Source organism: Serinus canaria, chromosome 1, assembly GCF_022539315.1.
Source record: "Serinus canaria isolate serCan28SL12 chromosome 1, serCan2020, whole genome shotgun sequence".
NCBI lineage: Eukaryota > Metazoa > Chordata > Aves > Passeriformes > Fringillidae > Serinus > Serinus canaria.
This window is the reverse complement of record NC_066313.1, coordinates 7,590,766-7,614,169: the sequence shown is the minus strand read 5'-3', so window position 1 is coordinate 7,614,169 and position 23,404 is coordinate 7,590,766. Positions and strand designations below refer to the sequence as shown.

The 23,404-nt window shown below is 36.2% G+C and overlaps 1 protein-coding gene across 2 annotated transcripts in view; it reads right to left on the bottom strand.

Moving 5' to 3' along the window:
* The window catches only part of GBE1 (1,4-alpha-glucan branching enzyme 1), a 135,256-nt gene that overhangs the window by 42,160 nt on the left and 69,692 nt on the right, over positions 1-23,404 (bottom strand). For both annotated transcript variants that reach the window (XM_050973340.1, XM_050973345.1), the window contains 5 exons: positions 11,659-11,774; positions 10,807-10,934; positions 6,241-6,339; positions 3,527-3,637; positions 778-949 (listed from right to left, as the gene is read on the bottom strand). In XM_050973340.1, the coding sequence (XP_050829297.1) occupies positions 778-949; positions 3,527-3,637; positions 6,241-6,339; positions 10,807-10,934; positions 11,659-11,774 (626 nt within the window). The remainder of the gene's footprint in view (positions 1-777; positions 950-3,526; positions 3,638-6,240; positions 6,340-10,806; positions 10,935-11,658; positions 11,775-23,404) is intronic.

The following is a 23,404-nucleotide window of genomic DNA, read 5'->3' as shown; positions in this document are numbered from 1 at the left end:
ACATTACAAAATTTTTACTGTAAAGTAAGAATTATTTTGCAAAGAAATTAAACAAATGAATGTGGCAAAGAACAGCATAAATAGCTTTGGAATTTTCCATAAAGCTAAGAATATTCAACTTTTAAGATGACTTCATGAAACTGTAATTTCTGGATTAAATTAGACTAACAACTGAACTTTCTTGTGGCAACTGTGCTTAGGAAGTAACTCAACTGTTTTATTTTACAGTTGATGGACCAGAAGAAAATACCACTCACTCTTACAATTTCTGTGCTTTGATAGCAGAATGTACCACCTGTGTCTGTGATTTGTCCTTGCCTACCTCATTAAGCACTAAAATATGTCAACTGATTCCAGACTACTTCCTACAATTAATAACTGAAATAAGCACAGAACTATCTTTAATAAATTCGCTGTTACCCAACAAAACTTAAGAGAGTAAAAGAATAGAGATGAAATATATCTCAGCTGCTTGAGCCACAGCTCACCACCTGACAAACTTGCAAAACAACAATTAAAATACTAGTCAGATTTGTAAAAGTTATTTCTCATACACTTAGAAACCATCTTGATTTTATTTTCTTGTCTTACTATACATCTTACAGACAGAAAAACAATGCATATTACTTTTTGTAATAAATCTATAAAAGCATTTATGCTCCAAATTTCAGCTCTGTGATAAATACTGTGGATAGAAGACGATGTCAGATCATTTTATTTCCCCAGCACGCATTCTGTAGATGAGAAAATGAGAGAATTTTTCCTGAGATTACTTACCCATGAAGTTCAGATAGCTCTCTCCTCCGAGTGCATGAGTAATGAGACGAATCATTTTATGAAGCTGTATCCCACGATCAATAACTGGCGTCAGAGGCATGAGCACACTCATGTTTGTGTACATCTCTGCATCCATCAGGCGAAAGGCCAGGGTCTTATCACCAACCAGTGCCTAGAACAGTTCAGAAAGGCACTGAAGAAAACCCTTGGGTATAATAGAAATGTTTTGAAGTTTTGGGTTTTTTTAAAACAGGGGGTCTGTATCCTGGGGGGAGATCTTGCAAAATCACTGCATGACCCAGTCCCTGTTCCTGAAGGGAACCGCCAATGATCATCAGGTCATGGTGACCCTACATTCTGATCACTTCATCTGTGCCTTGTGTGATGTGCAATATAGATCCAGGCTGCTGCCAAAAACTGAGGCAGGGATGTCCATGAGCTGAGCCTGGATTGGATATCAGCCCCAGTTGTCTCTTTTCCCCTTGCAACCCTCCCCATTGTTACTGGGTCTCCTGGGTCGATGGGATTGAGTGTATATGGTAACAGACTAGCAGCTGTCTAAGCCCTGGTCCTACATTTCACCTAATGGGATCATACTGCACAACTACTTCAAAGAACCTTTTCACTCACAGATATCAAACATGAAATATCAGCATCAACTCCAAGTCACAGCTGACCTACCACTTGGGAATTTTTATGGGAAACAGAGAAAATAAGCTGTTTTCTTTAGCAAGCAGCTAAAGAAAAAGTTCCAGGAATGTAAAAATAAATGGGTATAAAAAAAACTGATTCAGACATGCAGAATGAGTATGAAGCATTCACTTATATGCAATCAAGAATGTGATTGGTTTTCTGTGATTTCACACACAAAAAAAAAAGAATTACTAACTTGCTAGTTGCTCACTGCTACTAGAGAAAGGCCACATAATGCTATTCAATATATTAGCAGGTAGGTAGTGGAAAACACTTTGGAGCATCTATATTTAAAAAGTTGACTTTTGTTCAATTAGACCAATTCTTGTTTTATACTCTTAAACGAAAACTTACTAAATTCCAGAGATACAGATGAATGGTAAACAGGTCTAGCTGAAAAGCACCATCATCCTTTTTCAGCTGACAATGTAACAGCATATATAGATTACTCCTTAAGTAAAAAAATACTCTATTTAAAGGAAAAAAAAATCTTATGTGACAATGACAAGACTGAGGACTGCAATGAACAACTATTTTCTGGACTCAGAATGTGGCATTTGTTAGTGCCATTTAATATCCCCTAATCTTTCCATTGGAAGAGCAGCTAAGTGTTTCTCTATTCATGTTTTCTGTGACAGCTGTGATTTTATAAATGGATATATTTCCCCCTTCAATGATCTCCTTGCTGCCCTAAAGAATCTTATTCTGTTTAGTTTTTTTCTTATGAAAAGCAATCCTCACCTGCTATTCCTCTCCACAGCTTTTTTTTTTTTCCAGTTATGCTGTATATCCTTTAAAACACAGGACCAAACCTGTTTCCAACACTGAAGATGCACACAAACCAGGAAAGACTGCAGTGGCATGCTGATAGTGCTCTTTGCTCTATTCCACTTGGTAATTCCAGGATTGCATCTGCTTTTTTGACAGCTATTAGATTTGGAGGTGCGATTTTCACACTCTTTTTATAACCACAAGGCCTTGTATTCTGACTGGCAACAGTCAGCTCATAGCCCATTAAAACATATAAGAAACCAGGATTGTACCCTCACATGCATCTCTTCAGGCATCTCCAGGCTGAATATTATTCACACTTTTTGTTTCCCTAGCCTAATTCTCATGTATCAGCCTGATGCATGTCTGTAATCATCGATTGCTTTTAATTAAAAATAATGAGATTTTTTTTTCCCTAAGTATGACATTCTAAACTGAAAATGAAAAGTGATATGGAAAACAACTCAATTGCTAAAGTCACCATGAAATAAAAGAACAGCAACAGTAATATTCTATGTTGTGCTTTAGGGTGAAGAATAAACTTTGATGAAAGCAGCTTATCATAGAATAATATCTATTTCCAAGTAATTTCTGAAGTTCTTTATCACGATCATGCATTAAATGAACACTGTAACAGACTCTGAGATTAGAGTGTAAGTTGGTACACAAAATTAATGGTAAACTCAGAATGCTGTTTTTAAAACACACAACTTGTTTTGGAAATTTCTGTTGACATTTATTGTAGAAAGTACAGGAAATGGAATATTAACCTCTATTATATAAAGGAAAGATAAGTTAATTAAATAAAACAAATTTTTGAATGAAAGGTTTAAAGATGCTAATTGTACAATTCCTAAAATATGTGCTTTCTGACTCCTCAGAAACAAGGGTTAAAAAGATTGTGAGAGATGAGTGATATACAAACTCATCATTGCTTTTTCTTTTTTTCACACACAGAACTATTATAATTGTTATGCTTTGAACCAAACTGTTAGAGCATATTTCATTTAGGTCTAAAAAGTGGATGTTATCAATCCTTCCAGAGAGGAAAGACTTTCACGAAGGACACAGCAAAACAAAAATAACCAAAATGAACCCCCCAAAAAAATCTAAACAAAACAAAAAAAAAAAGTACAAAAAAAAAGAGCACTTGTCAAAATCTACCTGTTTCTGAAATTGTTGTCATCCTCCTCAACTCCTTTCCCATTGAAAAAACAAAACAAACAAATCACCAAACTTCTAAACAAGACCTTTTACTTGGTCAGGAACAAACAGCTGAAAATACCTGGTCGTGACTCTCTGCATAAGCAATGTATTTTTCTTCACACCTTCTGTTTGTCAATGTATGCACAATATTGCCCATATTCCAGTCTTCATCTTTCAGCTCTTTAATTATCTATAGAAATAAAAGAAAGATCACTGAAAAACTGCTTTAACTAAAAACATGTAATATTATCTTGGTACAGAAATTTCCAATGGATTGTGAACTGTATTCTCATGCTCCCAAGTTTTCAAGTGATGAGTTTTCTCTGATAATCTAAAGAGTTGTTTTTTTCTTTTCAATTTTCCCACATAAATGTAATACCTAGAATACTTTGTTTTTCCTCTACCTCCCCAAGGAAGCTCAGACAACAGGTTTTGCCATTTATTATATAAATCCTCTGATACAGTGAATAATGTGATTGATAGGACCTGCAAGAGAGCACTGCACCAAAACCAAGCAAGAAATATGTGGGCACAGACCTACCTGGGTCATACGATCAGGAAATGCAATCCTGGCATATGGGAGCTTCCAAATAAAGCTTAGGCAGTGTAGTGCTACCTCCTGATTTTTAACAATTTAAATTGAATCTCATTAATAGGAATTTTCTGCTTCATATCACATTATTTCCTTCCTCTGCTAGATCTAGCTCCATCTCAGTATAAGTTTGTTCTTTTTTTTTTCTACAGCACTTTGTAGACCTCCATTGATCACTACGACTTAAATGGATATACACAAATATAGAGACATAAAAATAGAAGTGATAAAAAGGCATAGCACCGAGATGGCCAATATAATGCTGTAAAAGTTAGTATTATAATTTTAACTGACTATATACTCCTAAACAATCTTCCCCCCCACCCCTTTTTCTGTTTACTTTTTTTTTAAGTCAATAAATTCTGGCTCTGAACACATCAAGGTTTTTTGTATCATCATATTATGTACTACATCTATCTTGAATCTGAACTAGTACAACCACTGCTGTGACAAACAGTTTATCTTTCTTACTTTTACAGATTCCTTAGAATTAGTTCATGGAATCTCTTGGAGATTCTTCAATTTGCAAACTGACTTTAGCAAGTTACCTAGAAAATTTCCTAACAACAGGTATGTACTTAACAACTGGAGAGAAAGTAAGCAGTCTAGGAGAGTTTGATAACTGCTGATAAACTGTTTAGCTGAACTTCTCCCTTCCAACCATCTCAGCTTTATTTTTGCCTTCATGAAATGTGGTAACAAACTCTTTCTCTAACTCCATATCTCTACTCTGGTCACTTCTTCACAGTTTCTTTGGCTAGAAGCTTCCTGCCTACATCACACTAAGTTTTTGTACAATGCAATCATAACTGCACTCAACATCCATCAGTGTCCCATGCTGTCCCATGTCAAGTGCATGCTGAAGCTGGAAAAACTGACACTTTCTGCAGTTAAAGAATTTGCTGCAGCACAGTTATGTTTCCTATCCAAGTATTGTGAATTAAATGAAGCAGACCATATCAGAGATTGCTATATTAGATTGCAAATTTTTGCACTTGTAAAATTCTATGGTCTGGGTTTTTTCCCCATGTAACATGAACTTGGCTGCTTTCATTTTGCTTACCTAGGAAATTGCTCATCTTGCCTGCCCTAAAGTGTGGTAAGGGACAAAACAAAAAAACAAACTAACAAAACTCCAAGAAACCCACAAAATATCACAACTAGGAATTTGTAGTTTAAAAAAATGAGCCCTTACTGCATTCCAGGACCTAAATGTCTAAATTACACATTCCAAGTTTCAATGATGGTGTCTCCATTGGAAAAGCTGTCAAGTTTGTCTTCTGAAAAGAGGCTTGAAATCTGTTTTTCAACTGGCCCTCTACCTCCTAGTTACAAAATTGAAAGATGCCAAAAGTAAGCTAATTTTTTTATTATTATTCTTAGCTACATACTGTATTTATTGAAGCATTAATAGTCATATAAAAAATTTATTGTTTTCAGATCATCATGACATCCCAAAGGATTTGGGTGCAATATTCTATCTAACTGAAAAACATTGCCTAAAACATCACTAGAGGCCTTTTCAGATTATCTAGTGTTTTATGCTATTTCTTGTGATTCTCTATATTAAGGAAAAAGTGATAAAAATCCTGATGGTAGTCAGAATGTATTAATATTTACATATTTATATTATTCAGTTTTGTAAACCCCCCCCCCCCATACCAAATAGATGTGTTTGCGTAATTCACCTAGGTTTAGCTTACTTAAAATTTCAGGTCTATTTTTAATCAATGCCAATTTCTATGCCCAGTGTCAGGAGGGCTTATTGCATGTTTTTGCAGTGATTTTTTATTGTTGTTTTTTTATTGTTGTTTTTTGTTTTTAAAAATATTTATATGCATATGGTTAACTTTTTATCTACCTGTTCACATTCAATATAGATTACACATTCTACAGCTATTGCAAGGCACAGGTCATTTCAAAGAAATTGAGCTTATGTGTATTGTATTAAGAAAACAATTATCAGCTGGAATGTGAATCCCAGCTCCTGAACTTCCTCACCTGAAACCTACATAACATTTGACAGCTCTCATTTCAGACTCTAATACCTGTGCTCAAGCCTGTCAGAATTTATTTCAATAGCACATTATCATAAGAGAAAGCAAAACTTGTCGGCAGGATTTAAAAGTGTTTATGTGTCTACACTGACAGAGAAACAGCCCACTTTGAGGAGCAGGATGCATTTTTTAAGAAGTTCTCACCTGTATCCACTTATCTGGAATGGCCATGGCAAGTCGGTAATCAAAACCCCCTCCTCCCTCTGCCACAGGCCGACAGAGAGCTGGCATGCCAGAAACATCCTGGAACAGATAAAACACCCACAACATCATTTCCACAGCACTGCAAACATCACTGCATATTTCCCACCATATAGTTATACTGATATACAAACACTCTATAAGCAGCTTCACAGATTGACCTGGTTTAAGGGAGAAAAGAATTAATTTAAATCACCTATTACTACACCCAGATGTGCTGTTTGAAAGCAAAAGTTACAGAGAAAAGCATTATGACTTTTCTCATCAAATACTCTACCTCAGAATACTCTAATACAGTAAATATTTAAATGGGAAGAGACATCAGTAGATGCAGAGTTTGAAATAATTAGCTCTCTTGAGCTCCAAGTAATCAATTCAAAGTACAAAGGAGTCAACAAAAGACAAATTAAACCTTCATTTTATTTATTGATATTCTGCATAAGGAATTGCATAAAAAAAAAGTTAAATATAAAGTGCACTAAGAAAGAAAAATACAATCTCTATTCTCTTCTCAAAACCAAACCTATTGATCCAGCTAGTCCTGGAAAGTGACATGCTCTTACTGCATAATTTTCCAGTTTCATCTTGATGGATGCTGACTATTCTTAAATTTGTAATTCCACGTTCTCAAAATATTTATTTCACCATGTTGTTAGGCAATTTTATCATGCAGCATTCTTTTCTAAAGTTATCTGAAGAGAAAATGCAAGTCTCCAACAATTGCAAAATATCCATCGGTACTCAATTTTATTAACTTTTGTGGCGGAATGGCTTCTCACTAACAGCAGTTATGGATTAACCAACACCTCTTGCATCTACACAAGAGAATTTATGGAATTAATACTGACTAGAACCAGGGCTTAATTAGGAAGCTCATTCTGATTTGCTGGATTCAATCCAGTTTTCAATCCAATTGCTGCACTGGAATAGTGCAAAAAGATATTTAAGCTTCAAGCCGTACACATATACAGGCATACACAGACACTGACATAAGGGAGGAGATCAACCAGATCACCATGAAGCTCAGGGATGGCATCCCAGGGGTAGAAGGCAGGGCTGCCATCCAGAGGGACTGGCTGGAGGAATCAATCAGCAGAAATGTCACACAGAATGTCAGAATGCCACCAAGCTAATCCCGACCCTGGGATGGCCACCTCCTGCATCCATAGGGGCTGAGCCAGCCAGGCTGGGGAACAGCTCTGCTGGGGAGAAAGGGCCTGGGGCTGTGTGCCAACAGCAAGCTGAGCTGCAGCCAGCAGCCAGGCCTGGCAGCAGGCATGGCCAGCACATCCCAGGCTGTGTGAGCAGCACAGCCAGGAGATCAAAGGAGAGAATTATCCCCCCTCAGTCAGCAGCCACTGGATCACACAGAAAACTGTGTCCACATTCCACAAGCTGTAAAAAACAAATAGTGAATAGGAAATTCTTTACAAACTTTTAGATGTGATAAAAATTTCCATAACTCTCCTAAATCAGTCAGAAAGGACAGACACAGACTCTTAGTCTCTAGGTTATATAGGGCATGATGATATGAGACAAAAACCTTTTTCTGTAATGCCATGATGCCTGTCTGGAGGATGTCCAAGTCTGAGATTTAAGCAAGTCCCATCTACTTAAATCAAAATAATTAAAGCCAGATTTTTGGGAAGTAAAATTCCATATTTAACAGCATTTATATCTATGTCTACAAATTTTAACTGGACACAAAAAAAAATCATAGTTTGTTTAGTAGATCAAAGGTACTTAATGTATTTCTACCAGGAAACTTCCTAGCCTGGTACAGCTCTCAGACTACAACACATTACTGATCTTCCACAGAGGGGGCAATGAAGTGACAACATGTGATCTGAGGGGGATCAAAAAGGACTTCAGGGCCTTGAGACAGTTGGTAAGGGAAGCTGAGGCAGAAGCCCTTTTCTCCTCTCTAACTGAAGGCAGTAACATTGAAAGAAATGGATGGACTGAGTCTATTCATACATTGCTCCATGGCTGGGGTCACTGTCAAAATGTTGGGGGTTTTGGCAGTGGAATGGCCAAGCATGCTGCCTTCAGACAGGAATCACATTTCTCAGTGATGTCTGTACTGGACCCAGTTTAAGTGGGCCCATGGGAGCCTCATGAGGTTTAGTGAGACACAAGTTCCAGGGGCTACACCTGAGTTGGGGCAACACCTGTTATCAATCCAGGCTGGGTGTGAACAGATCCAGAGCAACCAGTGAGAAAGACTTGGGGGTGCTGGTGGGTGAGGGGCTGGACATGACTTGTCAGTGTGCTCTTGCAGAAATCCAAATCTGTCCTGGGCTGTGTCCAAAGTGGGCAGCAGAAGAGAGAGGGGATTCTGCCCTCTGCTGAAATCCCACCTGCAGGGCTGCATCCAGCTCTGGGCTCCCAGCACAGCAAGGACAGGGACCTGCTGGAGCCAGGCCAGAGGAAGGCCATGAAGATGATCAGGGATAGAGCACCCCTGCTATGAGGAAAGGATGACAGAATTGGGATTGTTCAGCCTGAGGAAAAAAGCCTTTGTGGTGACCTAATTGTGGCCTTCCAGTGGCCCCAGAAAGGAGCCCACAAGAATAACAGAGAGGACATTTTGCTAGGATAGGTATTGATGGGACAAGGGGGAATGGCTTCAAATAGGAAGATAGTAGGTTTACACTAAATATTAGGAAGAAAATCTTTACTGTGAGGGTGGTGAGGCACTGGCACAGGTTGCCCAGAGAAGCTATGGATGCCCCATACCTGTTCAAGGCCAGGTTGGATGGGGCTCTGAGCAACCTGGGCTAGGGGAAAATGTCCCTGTTCATGGCAGGGAGTTGGAATTTGATGATCTTTAAGCTCCTTTCCAATCCAGGCAGTTCTATTATGCTATGAATTAACAGCTAATTTCAAAGCATTTGTTCATACCACGTTTGAAAAGAGGTGCATATAAAAATAGAAACCACTGTTTCTTTGCCTATTTGTGTCTATAATACTTCAGGCATGGCATAATTTTACTTTACATTTTTTTCTTCCCATTATAGAGATCTTTAATTGCTGCTTTATTTAGAAGACCAAAATGAAAAACAAGTGTATACTCAGTAACACCTAAAAAATTAGCAATTACTAAGACAGTGAATATACAGAATATTAAAAAGCTGTAAAATCATCAATTAATTACATTAATTAGGGAATATATTATCATTAGTTATGGCCAGAGAAAAACATTTTTCTCACATGGCACTGATTCTATAGGCAAGCAGACATTCTTCACTGCCTTTTGTAATTTTCAATTATGTCAATAGTTTCTCATTCTGAAATTCTCCTTTAACCATGAAGCACATTGATCAATTGTATGATTCATGTAGCAACTTCCTGAGGCAGAAAATTATGTATTGAAAAAGAAGCACTCTCAACTTAAGCATGAGAAACCGAAGACACATTTTATTAAAAAAAAAAAAAAAAAAAAAAAAAGAATTATATAAAAAAAAAAAAAAGAATTTTTAGGCCAGGCCAGGTAATACAAGACAACTAAACTCAGAAATTCTTTGGGAGGAATGCTTATAATCTAGGACTACCTAGAAAATTAACTGATTTAATTTCCAACAAGCCTACAGCTCAATGAAACCACCTCCAGTTTGCTACTAATTGCTCCCCAGATGCTGTTTTGGTAGCTTGACATTGAGCTCTTAGCAGTGATTGTCTATGACAGAAGATTTTACCATAAATATGAAATTAAGTAAAGCAGTATTTTGCTTCCTAAAGACAGGAACTCTTAGGCATCACAAACCCTTTTATTAGAAATCCATATAGCTCCTAATGGTATCAGAAAGATTCCACTTTTTCTTTTAAACTAAATGAATTATTTAAACATGATAACAGAAAAGAATCCTCCATGTTTAAATGACTTTTCTTCTGAGTAAAGACAAAATATCAGTGAAAATTACAATTTTGAATGCTCTGCTGTTTCATACTCTTAGAAGCTCCATGTGCCAGAAACATTTTTCAGTCAAAAAAAATTTATCTCAATCAACTCAAGTAATATAGTCTATTTACTCCTTTAGAAACCTGAAGAAACTTAATAAATTTAAATTACCCTATATATTTGCCATCTATAAGTTTATTGCATTTAATTTGAAGGGTAATTGTCAGCTATACCAATATAATTCAAAATATGCAAAGCATTATTAGGGCTATTACTCTTTAGTACCACAGAGCACTACTGACAAATGGCTATCATGCACAAGCAACAAACTAATAAAAACAACTCTCATTACAAGTTCAACGTGGTGAAGGAAAAAAAAAAAACAAAACTGCCACATTAATTAATAATCTATTAATGCTGAGAATATTCCCAGGTGCATATTCAGGTTGTTTTTTTCCCACCAGGCAAAGTCTGTCTACTAATTAATATTTTTCAGCTCATGTCACTGCTTGAGTACCCAAAGCGTGACTTGATAATTAACAGGAAATTCACATCCTAAAGCAAACTAATCAATATTAATATTACTGAGGATGGCAAAATGATCTTACCTCTGCTATGGTTATGCATTCTGGGTGCAAGGTATTAATCATGTGATTGGCCAGCATCAGGTAACACAAAGCATCTTCATCCACATGTAGGCCAAAATACTCATTGTAATCTCCACTGAACCCTGTGCCTAATAGAACAAGAAGTTTTAAAGGCCAGAATCAAGTTTTATTTAGAAAACACAAGTATTTCACTCAATATTTCATTTTATAAGCACAGAATGTATTAATGACTTTCCATCTATCCTCATAGCAACAAAGCAAGAAAATTAGAAAATCTGGATTTTTTTGATTATTTATAGAATATCCTGAGCTGGAAGAGACCCAGTAAGATCAGAGTCCAATACCTGGCCTTGCACAGGACCATCCCCCAGAATCACACCCTGCATCATCCACATGTTTTAGGAATCTTCTGAACCTGTTTGTGCCAGCTGTGTTGTGCTCCCATCTAGCCATCCCACAGGACTCATCCCAGCAGTTTTGCTTATGCCAATCATGTCAAAACCCTGGGATGGGCTAAAGCTTTGAGCTTCTCTACTTTGTTCCTCATATGTGTGTTGGTACAGAAATGCTTCCAGTACGGTTTGTTACAGCTGACACCTTGTGGAGCAGATTGAGGGATCTTTCTAATGCTTCCATCCTCAAGTTTTGGTTGTGCCACCCCATTGCTCATCACCAGCAAGCCTGGCTTTGTCCCTCCCCCTTCCCATCTAGCTTCAAGCTCTACCAACAAGCCCCTCTAGCTCCTGTGCCAAACCCCTATTCCCCCCAAGAAACAGTGAACTTTGGAGCACTTTTTCCACAGCAACAGAGCTGCACCAGGAGGGCTGAGATCAGAGCTGGTCAATGGCTCACCAATGCCATGGTGGTGATACAACATAGACGTAACGCCGTCGAACCGGAATCCATCGAAGTGATAGTCTTCAATCCACATCCTCAAATTAGACAGAAGGAACCTCAGGACTTCCCAGCTGAAATAAATTTATTAAGCTTTAAAACCTTGGGATCAACAAGAGTTCCTTATACCATGTCCTCCACTTGCATATTTGGTACTTGCACTGTACATTTTACTATTTTAATGACTTCTTCCCCGTTTTTAATTAACCTTTCCCTAAAAGATTTGGCTTTAAGGCTTTGCATTTTAACAGCACAAATCTTAAGACTGGAGATAGGAGGTTAGTAAAAACTCTCAACTATCTACATAGACATCTAACAGGGTAGTGTCTGAACATATGTACTATATTTTACTACCCATACTTGCTGGTGTAATTTTCCTATTCCCTCTCTAAAGATGGTTACTCTCTGTGGAAAAAGATGCTATAGAAAAGGAAATAAAATTTTAATAGGCAAGAACTTCTCCCCAGGATTTTATGGATTTATAGCAATTTTTAGGCATAATTGCTGTTGAAAAGCTGCCCTTCCCAATTAATGGCAAATCAAATGTCACCAGTAGAATGCCAAATCACCTACTATGTTGCTAATTTACACATTTGAAAAGTAAACCAAGGGAAAGTTGAGGAGGTATATTTTGAAGTTCAGAGTATCAGGAATGTGGTATAACACACACACATGCACAAAGCATGGAGATGAAATCAAAATACAAAAGAGGTTCCAAAATGAAAAAGCATGTGGAAACATCCATGAACAGATTTTGATATTAAGGAATAAAATAGTTTCATGAGCAGTTTTCCTCGTATTCATCACCTCCTCTCCCTGGCATTGGTCTCTGTATCTTCCAAAGATACCCACCTCTTGTTTCTACTGTTCACCCTCCATGGCACAGCCCTCTCTGACACCCTCCTGTGCATCTCCTGCAAGCCACAGCTCTGAAGAGCTCACCCATCTCAATCAGCCAACACAAGATGTAGTGAAACTGGTTTTGCCCACATCTTCAGCACTTGCCAATGTTACAATTTCTCTGTAACCAGTTTTCCAAGACAGCATAACTACAACCCCACTTCCTACCAAGTTCCTGCTCAGAGAAAAGCCCAGGAGCAGGCAGGGTCTCTCCAGCCACCCTCTGCTGGGTGAGAAAGAACGGGTTATGTTGCACAAACCACACCACAATTTACCTATGCACATGGTAGACATAGGGTAATGAAGGGGACCCTTCCTACATTTCATTTAACAGAGACAGAAACAGTAATTTCAGGAAGAAATGATGACACAAGGAATAAACTCCATTTTGACAAACAAATGTCACCACTTTCCTTCCTCCAAAAAACTTCTTCATATGAAGAACGCTTTAAGTCCTGTGTAAGTGGTATTAGAAGAAAAGATGAGAGGCTATGGACACACTATAAAGTCAAATCCTGATCTCACTAAGTAGCCAATTCTTAATAACTTCCATAGAATTTTAGTATTTCTCCTTCTTTCTGCACACACTGCATAGAGATACACACTTGTGCATATAAAGAAAGAATTATTACCAAATCAAAACCTCCAAATTTAGGAAATGTGAATCAGCTCACTGTGAATTCCCTCAGTCCAACACCTTTTCCTGGGCATGCATTACATGACAAGACTTTTTTTGTTGTTGTTCCATTGCTACACTCTCCTGCTTCAAATAATCCAATTCACAAGTTAACAAGACACTAGGAAGATCTCAGAAGCTTGTCTGAAGAACCTTTCATATATTTATTAGTTCTCAGGTGAGATGGTTTGCAGCAAATGAACAAGACTGAGATTGCTCTGATATTGAAAGGGATAGAAAAGTATCAGAAGTCCTACAAACTGGCAAACTGGTCACAAAAAAGCAATTTTGTGCAAATGTTTGTTGTGTTCTTTTCTGACTCAGCATGAAATTCACAGAAAGCTATTTCCTACAAGCTAAATACTGTGAAAAAAGAGCACAGCATTTTAGCAAATAAAAATAGTATCTCACACAGAATTAGGATATTACATGCACAAAAAGTACATTAATTACTACAAGCACTATTCCAACTTAAAAGTTATTTCTTCTCATTACAAACATCTTGACTTTATAACCCTAAGCCCTTAAGATGTTGAAGAGGATTTGTACATTTGTAAAACATACAAAAAAGTCTCAAAATGGATAACAAATGTAATTTTTTCCAGCATTGTTGGCATTGAAGATTGATCTTTGGGAAAAGATGGAAAACCAGCATGAACATTAATTGTAATGACTTTTAGATGAAAAAGCGACAACAATAAAAACAAACAAGATGAATTTGTTGCACCAAAGTATTGGTTAGAAAATTTATGAGATCAAAAACCTGAGTAGGAGCAGCAGATGTTTTCCAAGCATCTGATTGCACATGGGAGAGAAGATCATAAATAAATAAATAAGTAATCATTTTATCTGTGATTTTAGTCTAAACTTGGACAAAAAACAGCTTTAGGGTAATTTTTAAAAAGTCTATCAAGTACTAGCAACCATTTTGACTTTTAGAGAGATAATTACAGAGCTCCAAAATATGAACCTGAATAACAGATTTTTTGAGACATGCAAATCACACAAACCATAAAGAGATTTATTTTTTCATCCAAGTCAATTTGTTCATGGGAGCAGCAATATTAGACACAGAAGTTGACAGAAAAAATAACTTTGCAGAAAGCCAGCAGAGGCCAAAATTAAAGAGGTATAATTGAGATACACCCACCAGAGAAGCAGTAATTCAGGAGCATTTCTAAAACATTTCATTCTTGTCTTTTACCGACAGATATGGAAACAGGATAGCATTTATTAGAAATGTAACTTCTTCTGGAAAAAAGCCATATTTAAGTTATAGCCTAAAAACCTCACAATTTTGCATATACCAAAATTGAGGAATTTCTTTCATTGCATGCATGATCAAAGACAGGCTATTATGTAGCTTTTTTTATGCTGTATCTTCGTTAAGGAACAGAATAATTTACAGTGTAAGAAATCTAATTCAGAATTCACTCAGACTTCAAAACAAAGAAGGTCTTTGCAAAGAAGTATTGCTGGATTTTTCCCTTCACTCTTGAATCCCATAGCTCATTTATTAAAACCAGATTTTTTTGTTTAAAGTGGAGTGAGCACATCTACCCTAGATGACCTAGTTTCATGAGGTGATGAGAAATTTAACAACCTTCCTATACTAGGTCAGCAGAAAACCTCTGAAATTGCTTATAAGACACACATTATTTATTTATTTCCGCTATACTAACAAAAAAAGCAAAATAATGATTCCCCATAAGCATTTTAAATTCCAGTCCATGATGAACATGAAATATTTAGATGCAAGCAATGCATTTAAACCAGTGAATTTTGTCACTATGGGCAAAAAATAATATTGGCTGTGTCTAATAAAGTTTGAAGATGTAATTCTTGAACCATACTAATGTTGACCTTCAAGAATTGCATTTATTATTACTATGTATTGGAGAACTGCTGACCTTATAAGAATCTAGACTTTTGATGATATACCTGTTTCACTTCTTAGTGCATAATTAACTTAAGACATAGTAGCACTGAATGTTAAAAAATTACTTCTCACACTATCCCCAAATGTTTCAACAGCTGACTGGCTTAAATTCAACCAAAAGATTGCTAAACTAAGAAATTGGCATTCAGTCTAATAAATACATTGCTAACTCTAATGCTAACTTCCAGTGTATCTGGGACAAGCTATTTTATGGCCTGAACATCTAGATCTGATACAGAGGTGTTCTTTTTTTCACCACTCCTTATGAGCATAGAGCAGTTTTCCTGTTACTTAGATGCACCTTGTTTGATTGAAGTTATACAAAATGGTAACCAGCCTTATCCTATTTGGAAAATAGCAACAGCAATAAATCCCTTTGTATTTCAACCCCCTTAATTTATCACAAGTAATTCCCCTCTGCCATCTGCATAAAATCATTGTCAAGATGCCAAGTCCTCTTTAAACATCAGGGTTTGAGAAGCTGAAGCAGAGTGGCAGTGCCTAAACCAAGGGACAGTCCTGACTCCCAGCACTACACTGCCCTCAACACCCACACTCCAGTTACTCTTAACAGCATTGCATGGCAACATACTCAGCTCTATCAGGCAACAGAATGAAATAAAGTCTTAAACAGACACAACTTTTGTCTGGCAATCCAAACTGCACTGAGTCTCCAAAAAGTGCAGTTAACAAACAAAAGAGCTGTCCTCTTGGGGCATAAGATAACCTGGGAGCAGAAGGTAACACATCATTTCCCCTACATCAGTCCCCAGAAGAGACAGATTCAGTGAATTAACTTCTAAATCCAGGAAGAGGGTTTTATTCTTAGCAACAGAAATTGAGAATCTATTGATGCCAACATAATTACAAAGCTGATGATATTACATAATTACAGACTATATCAAATAAGTTACTGTATGATTTAAAGTTTTCTCTAACAGTTAAAACAAAAATGGATAATTTTATCAATAGCTGTGGCAGAAGACATCTTTGCTTAAGCCTCAACATCCCATTCCCTTCATTAAAATGAAAAAGTTTAAAAGAGTTTGAGAATTTCGAGGCCAGCCTTCAGGAAAAAAAGTCCTTAATTATTTAAGTAGTACTATGAAAATGTCATGAGAAATCAAAGTGAAAGGACTATTTTCAAATTTCTAAGCATTTGCTTAGTAAAGATCTGAAGTTCTTTCACAACCTAAATCACATTTATTTCTTTTAGGCAAAAGTTAATAGTTCTAAATTAATTGGATGCAGGGTTTCACAATTACTTCTGTGCCTTTTTGTGGGCAAAACTCCAATTCTTCATAAACCACAGACAAATGTATATATTATATACATACTATATAGAATCGTACAATGGTTTAGGTTGGACAAGACCTCCGAGATGATTGAGCACAACTCTGGACAGCACTGTGTTCAATACTAAGCCATGTCCTGTGTGTGCCACATCCACACATTTTTAATGCTGCTAGGGATGGTTCTTCCACCACTCCCCTGGGCAGCCTGTCACATGGGCTCACCCTTCCAGTGAAGACATTTTTCCTGATGTAAAATCCTGAGGCCATGTTCTCTTGTCCTGACACTTGCTGCCTGGGAGAAGAGACCCACCCCACCACACTACACCCTCCTGGAAGGAAGTTGTAGAGTCCAGTAAGGTTTCCCCTGAACCTTTTCTCCAAACTAAATAGTCTGAGTTCCCTCATCTATTTCTCAAAGAAGAAGCAGTTTGGCTTTATATAATATATATATATATATATGTGTATGTTTAATAACAATACTAATATATAGTATACATAATCCACATTATGTTTTATATATTTACACTTTTCTGTTTAAAAATTCTAATAAGCAGAACACTGGTTATTATGGCAGCTTTTTTGGTTTGTTTTGTTTTGAGAGCAAACAAGAGCAGCAGCTTTAAAGATGCAGAGGGTTTTCAATTTTAGTTAAAATTGGAATTCTAGAGTACCAAACCAGACAGCAGCTCTTCTGCAACCACTAATCCTGATCATCATAAGTCCACTGCTAAGTAGGGAGGAAGCACTTTTTTCAATATGCTGTAAACAATATAATAGCACTATGCATTTATTAGACTTATATTCAATAGTTTGGCAAAATGAATTATTAGAAATAGGCACAGTTTATTCATATACAACCAGTAGTTCTGAAGCATTCATGAAAGTATTTTAACTTTTTTCCTCTCAAAATTCTACTTCCTCTGTTGGTACAAAGCAGTGCCACACAGCAAGGTGAAACAAGAATTTGCCAATTTCTTGCAAAGACATTGCTTAGACATTCAAACTATGCTTTGAAAAGACACCTCATTTTAATTGTGCAGGTTAATTCTGCAACAATTCTCTCTCATATTTTGCCAATGAATTAAACATGTTTATAAATATATTCACATGACCTTCCTGAAATGCCATTTGTACAATAGAAATTTCTCCTCAAACGAACTATGGACTATAAAAGGGTTTAAAATAACCTGCAAATAAGCAGCACTGTTCTAGGCTTACATTTTTATGGCTAGTCCTATCCCCACTTGGTAAGAGTAAACTAGTATCAAATAAAGCATTCAGTTATCTGCCCTATAAAATGGAAGCAATAATTCAAATACTACTCAGCAAAGGTTATGTCCTGCAAAATGTGAATATAAGAGCAGCCTTGGAGGCAAAGCAGGTAGGTACTTATTGTAATGAAATTTAATACTCTTGCTGCTTTTTTGCTCAGTGGGCTTCCTGAAGTAAATAGAAAAGAAAAAAACCAAGTAAGTACTGAAGACAATTACCTCAGTTTTAAGAGAGTCTGCAGGGCATACACATTTTAAAATAGACAAAGTATTAAAAAATATTACAAAACTCTTAAATGCTGATAAAGCCTACATGGATTTCAGCTCCGATTTGGATAAATTAGCATTTGTCCCACTTATATTCTACCCAATAAATTATACACTAATAAAATAAATATCTTTCAGATTATTTAAAATTCTGTTCTCCCAAAATAAACCTCTTAAACAATATTAAGTTTGTTTGATCATATAATCAACTCTGCACATTAACAAACAAAATTTGCTGTCCTACAAAATACAACTAAATCACAACTTTAAAGATGCATTGTCAGAATTTGCATACAATTTAATGCAATTCATGATTTCCATAATTAAACAGTAGTTTACTGTTCAACAGTGACTTTGCTTTCAAAACAAGTCTAAATGTAGTGCACAAATAGCTACAAAGTATTACAGATCAGGTGACCTGATTTTGAACAGACCACTCTCCTGACCTTTACCTGGAAAATGGCACCAGTTGAGATACGGACTGGTAAAGAATCAAAGGTCAAGGGAGATTTAACTGCTTTGTTGTGAGCTGCTTTTTCTCCCCTGAAATAATATGCTACTATATATGCATAAGAATAGACAACAATTATCCTCAACTTTATTTATTCCCTATATAGGAAAACAAAATTACACTCAAAATCAATTCATTCCATTAGCAGTGAGAAAAATATGAACTACCTGGCCAATTGTTAACATTTTTAAGCTCTATTTTCTCAAAACCATCTTATTAAAAGCCTGAAACAGTGCTTTCTATAAACCTAATTTCATGTTTTTTACTTTAGAGTACTGGTTCCCTAATTTATGCTCACACAAAGGAACACTGAGAAGGTATCTGGTCCACACACAAAAATCTTTACAGCATTCATACCATGCCTGTACCTTCAAAATGCAAATTCAAACTGGTTTAATTTGAATTCAGGTGCATTTTTTTCCTAATGCTAATAAATAGCAACAGGTATTTAAGCAGCCAAGAAACAGAATTCTTCACAAAAGAGAACATTTTGAAAAATCACAAATAAAAGCACTGGAGAAGTGAAGAAAGACCAGACCTCTGCCTCTGAGAAAATTCCCAGATTAGTACAAAGAGATCATCAAAAATCTTTTTTTCCTAAAAGTGAGAGACCACAGATGATTGAAAAGTCTTTTTTGTGTACAGATAATGGCAAATCTCTGTTGCTGCAGTGGTGCGAGGCTCAAGTTCATCTATACCATGATACCTTGTACAATACCTTATCAATCTACCATTCAGTATCCAAATCCTACTATAAATTATTTTAAGTACTGACCTTGAAATTCCCAAATCAAAACTTTAATCCTCAAGCAACAAAGCATGTCAGTTGCTTTTTATGTTAACATAGCAAAATCAACTTCATAAAGAATGTGAGTTCCTATCACACAGAGAAGACTGAAAAAGGGGCAAACTTGTGCATTTTACCAATGTAGGACATCACCTCAGAAGATATTATCTGAATATCCTTTTGCTTTAGACCCTCAGAGTACAGCACACTGGATCCCTGAAGATTGTTGGCTGTCTATATTTTATTGACTGAAAGTTTATCCTTCCCTTCATCCCAACTAGGCAGTTGGTAGCAATGCCAAATCTAAAGAAGGATAAGAAAATTTTAAGATGAGTCAAAGTGTTCATTATCAGTCATCATCCAGTACAGACAACACAGGAAGCTTCTGAGATACTGACTTCATGCCTTGAATGGCAATCTAGTGATTTCTATCCCTGGGGAAGTGGGGGCTAAGGGAAGTTCATTCTGTATATTAGCTACTACAAGGCTTAGATTACTTCCTCTCATGCTCCCAGATTTTATCCTCAGCATCAGCAATTGCTGTGGCTACAGTCCAAAATGTTCCTTTCAGCACCGTGGGATGAGACTGCTCAGTTACGTGACAGAATTTGGCATGGAGGGCAAAAAAGTTTGCACAATGAATTATTATTTTCACAGAAAAACAGTTCCAGTGGAAAGCTCAAAGAGCCTGAAGATTGTCTTAGATCATCTCCAGCACAAGATTCAGGGAATCTGCAAGGGGAAGCAGCCACCTGGCAAAGCTGAGCAAGGCATGCAGCAGTCCCCATTCTCTTTGAGCAAGCACAGAATGCAAAGCTGTTGCATTTCCACAAACCAGCACAGGAGATCTGTTCATATTAAATAGGAATCCATCCTTAAGCATAGCACAGTATTTTTCTCTTTGCTGCACTTTAAGCTACATTCTTCAAAAATGTAATTAAAGAAAAATTATCTCAGTCTGGGCTGTGCCAATAGAGTTGTGAACTTGCAAATACACTTTCAGTGTGTTTCATAAATCCTTTTTTATCTAAGAGACCTGAAGAACAGGTTTGTATTCAAAGACACCTAGTTTTTAATCTCAATTTCTTACTAGATACTGTCATTTCAACTATATAATTTGTATTTCATGAAGATAAATATGAGAATAATAAACACATTTATGATAGATTGTGACTGTAGCTTTGCTTAGTAAAACACATGGAAAAATTATTATTTGTATCATCTCTGGAATAAATGCCTACAACATAATTCTTGTATTGATTCACAGTCATACTTTGTTTTATTAATTATTCTATTTTTCAAGTGTTATGCACCTATTTTAAAGCCCCTTGCGACCTGAACACGTTTTAACATACCCACTATCTTTCTTGAACCACCAAATTTGTAAGCTCCACAAAAGACAGGTGGGAAAGACACACTGTGCCAAAATGTATTCAGTTGTACTCCCACTAATTCAGTGAAAATAAATTGTGACAGTGGAAAACTCAGATAGTATCTTGGAAATATTGAGAAAATAATTAGTGCCCTTAGATAGAAATTACAAAAAAACATATTGGACTGCCTAAAGCTTACTTAGAAAGTTGTTAACAAACAACACATTCCTCCACATCTTAAAAAGCTTTGAGTACTGTATTTACATTTTTAAGTCAACAATGGAATGGCAACTCACACACAAGGCAATAGAACCCTTTGATAGTTTTAAACCAACTTCTGTTCTTCTACAATCATGGGTTAGTGCATGAGATCTTGTACAAGATCACAGAACACAGAATGATCTGTGTCCAAAGGGACTTCAGGGATTATCTAGTCACAACACCCCTTTATCCCTAGAAAAGGTAAGATTTTTAGAAAGTTAGGAAAGCATAGAAAAAATAGAGAATTACCTGTAACTACAAAGTTTGAAAGTAGAAAAAAGTTATGCTAGTATAGTAAGTGAAGATATTAAATAATAGTTCAAGTTTTAGTTAAGATAGACTTTAAGATTATAGAAAAATATATTTAGTAAGATAGCAGAAGGTTTTAGGTTTAATAATGGTGTATTGTTAATAGAAAAAAAAATTGTGAAGTAAGTGTATGTACTTTAGTACTTTTGTTTTGTTTGTGAGATAAAAATAACTGTACTAACACACCCTCTTGCCATGGGCAGAGACATCACCAGCTTGGAGTTCTGTGCAAGCTGAACTTAAAAATTTCTAGGGATGGGGCATCCACAGCCTCTCTGGACAACCTCTTGGTGGTCTCATCACTCTCCCCATAAAAGGTTTTGTTCTTATGATCTAAATCTACCTTTCCAGTTTAAAACCACTGCCCCATGTCCTGCTGCCTGTGTCCATTGTATCCCTTCCCTCAAGCCAGTCAGCCACACCCCACAGTCTGGTGCCACCCACAAAGTTCAGTCCCAATATGTTCCTTAGGGACACTACTCGTTACTGATCTCCATTTGGAAATATTAATCTACCAGTAAATTTCATGCATTGCAAATATGTATTTATTTTTAACACTAAGGTCTTTGACTGAAATGCCATGATTTTTAACTAAAATGAAATCAACTATTTACCTACTACAGATATCCTCTATTTACCATCATATTTCAGTGCAACTTTTACTGATCCTGGCTTATATGGTAGCAGAATGATGGCAACTTTTGATCAAAATATATCTGAAGTGGAAACTTCATAATATTATAGAAAACAAGTTCTGTTGTCTAGACCAGGATAGAATACAAAGAAAACTAAAGCTAAGATTCTCTGAAATAGTTTAAAACAAGTTTGCCCTTGCATACATTGATAATCTAGCATTGCTGGGAAATGAGTTGCTCAAGCCTCGGACTCTAATCAAATGTTTCTGGTTTTCAAAGTTTGGGTGAGGATGGTTCTGTGCCAAGAGCAACTGTTGGCAAAACCTACAAAACATTTCCTGTTTCCAGTACACAGTTAGTGAGTTTATAAGAATGCTATTTTGAACTACTTTCTGTAAGTCACTACTTTTTTTAGCCAATTTTTTAGCTGGATAAGGATTAGAAAGAACATCCAGCTAAAAGCTGTTTCCCATTTCTTGACAAACTTTCAGTTTCCTCCCCAACTAACTCAATGACAAAATAATTACCTTGAAATTTCTTATAACAAAGTCAAAGTAGATTTTCATCTTTTCCAATGCCCTTATCCAAAAAGGTGGTGGCAAAGGAAGCCTAGAAACATTCATAATATAAATTTCAGTGTTTTGTGGTCAACTTTTTTTCCTCTCTAAAAAGCATTCACTTTGTTAATCACCTACAGGGCTTAAACATCCACTCTAGAACAGATATAAGCCCCTAACTAATTTGTAGGAAGAAAAACACAGAATTTTATATTTCAGGGTAGTGAAAAGTCCAAAAATCCCAGGTAATGAACACTAAACACTCAAATCAGAAAATGGGGAGAAATAGCAATGGAAATCTTTTGGGATATTTTTTTTCTCCAGTGTTTGACTAAATAATTACTCCAATTCACCAATTTTTTGAACGAAATTTCTATCTATGAAATCTTAAAGGCAAGAATTAAATTTCAACAAGAAAAAGTTCACCGAGTCATTATTACTAAAACCAGCTGTACATACAGCATTTCAAAAGACTATGCTATTTGGTTCCTTAAACTCTAACTCTTCAAACTTTTTTCTCAATGTCCAAGCTTAGCCCATTTAAAACTAAATAAATTAAAATAAATCTGTTATATTTAAATTATGTAACTCATAATAAGAAATGGTTTTGGCTCGTAGCTGTGGCTACACTTACAGTCACAAAATGTCATTCAAACTTGACACTTGAAGCCAGTGAAGTACATATATTTTCTTTTTGTGAAAAATTATATTTATTATTGTTATTATTTATTATTGTAATTATTTACCAGTCTAACTTGGTGTCATAATAAGTGAAACAATAACTTAAATGGTTTTTTCCATTTTTTTTTTTTCTTTTGCCTTTGGGCAAGAAGGGAAGGGAGGGAAGATAAGGGGGAATTTAGCATTGCTTCTGCCTGCTTGCAAAAGGTCAGGGTATGAAAATGGAATACCGTACTCACAGG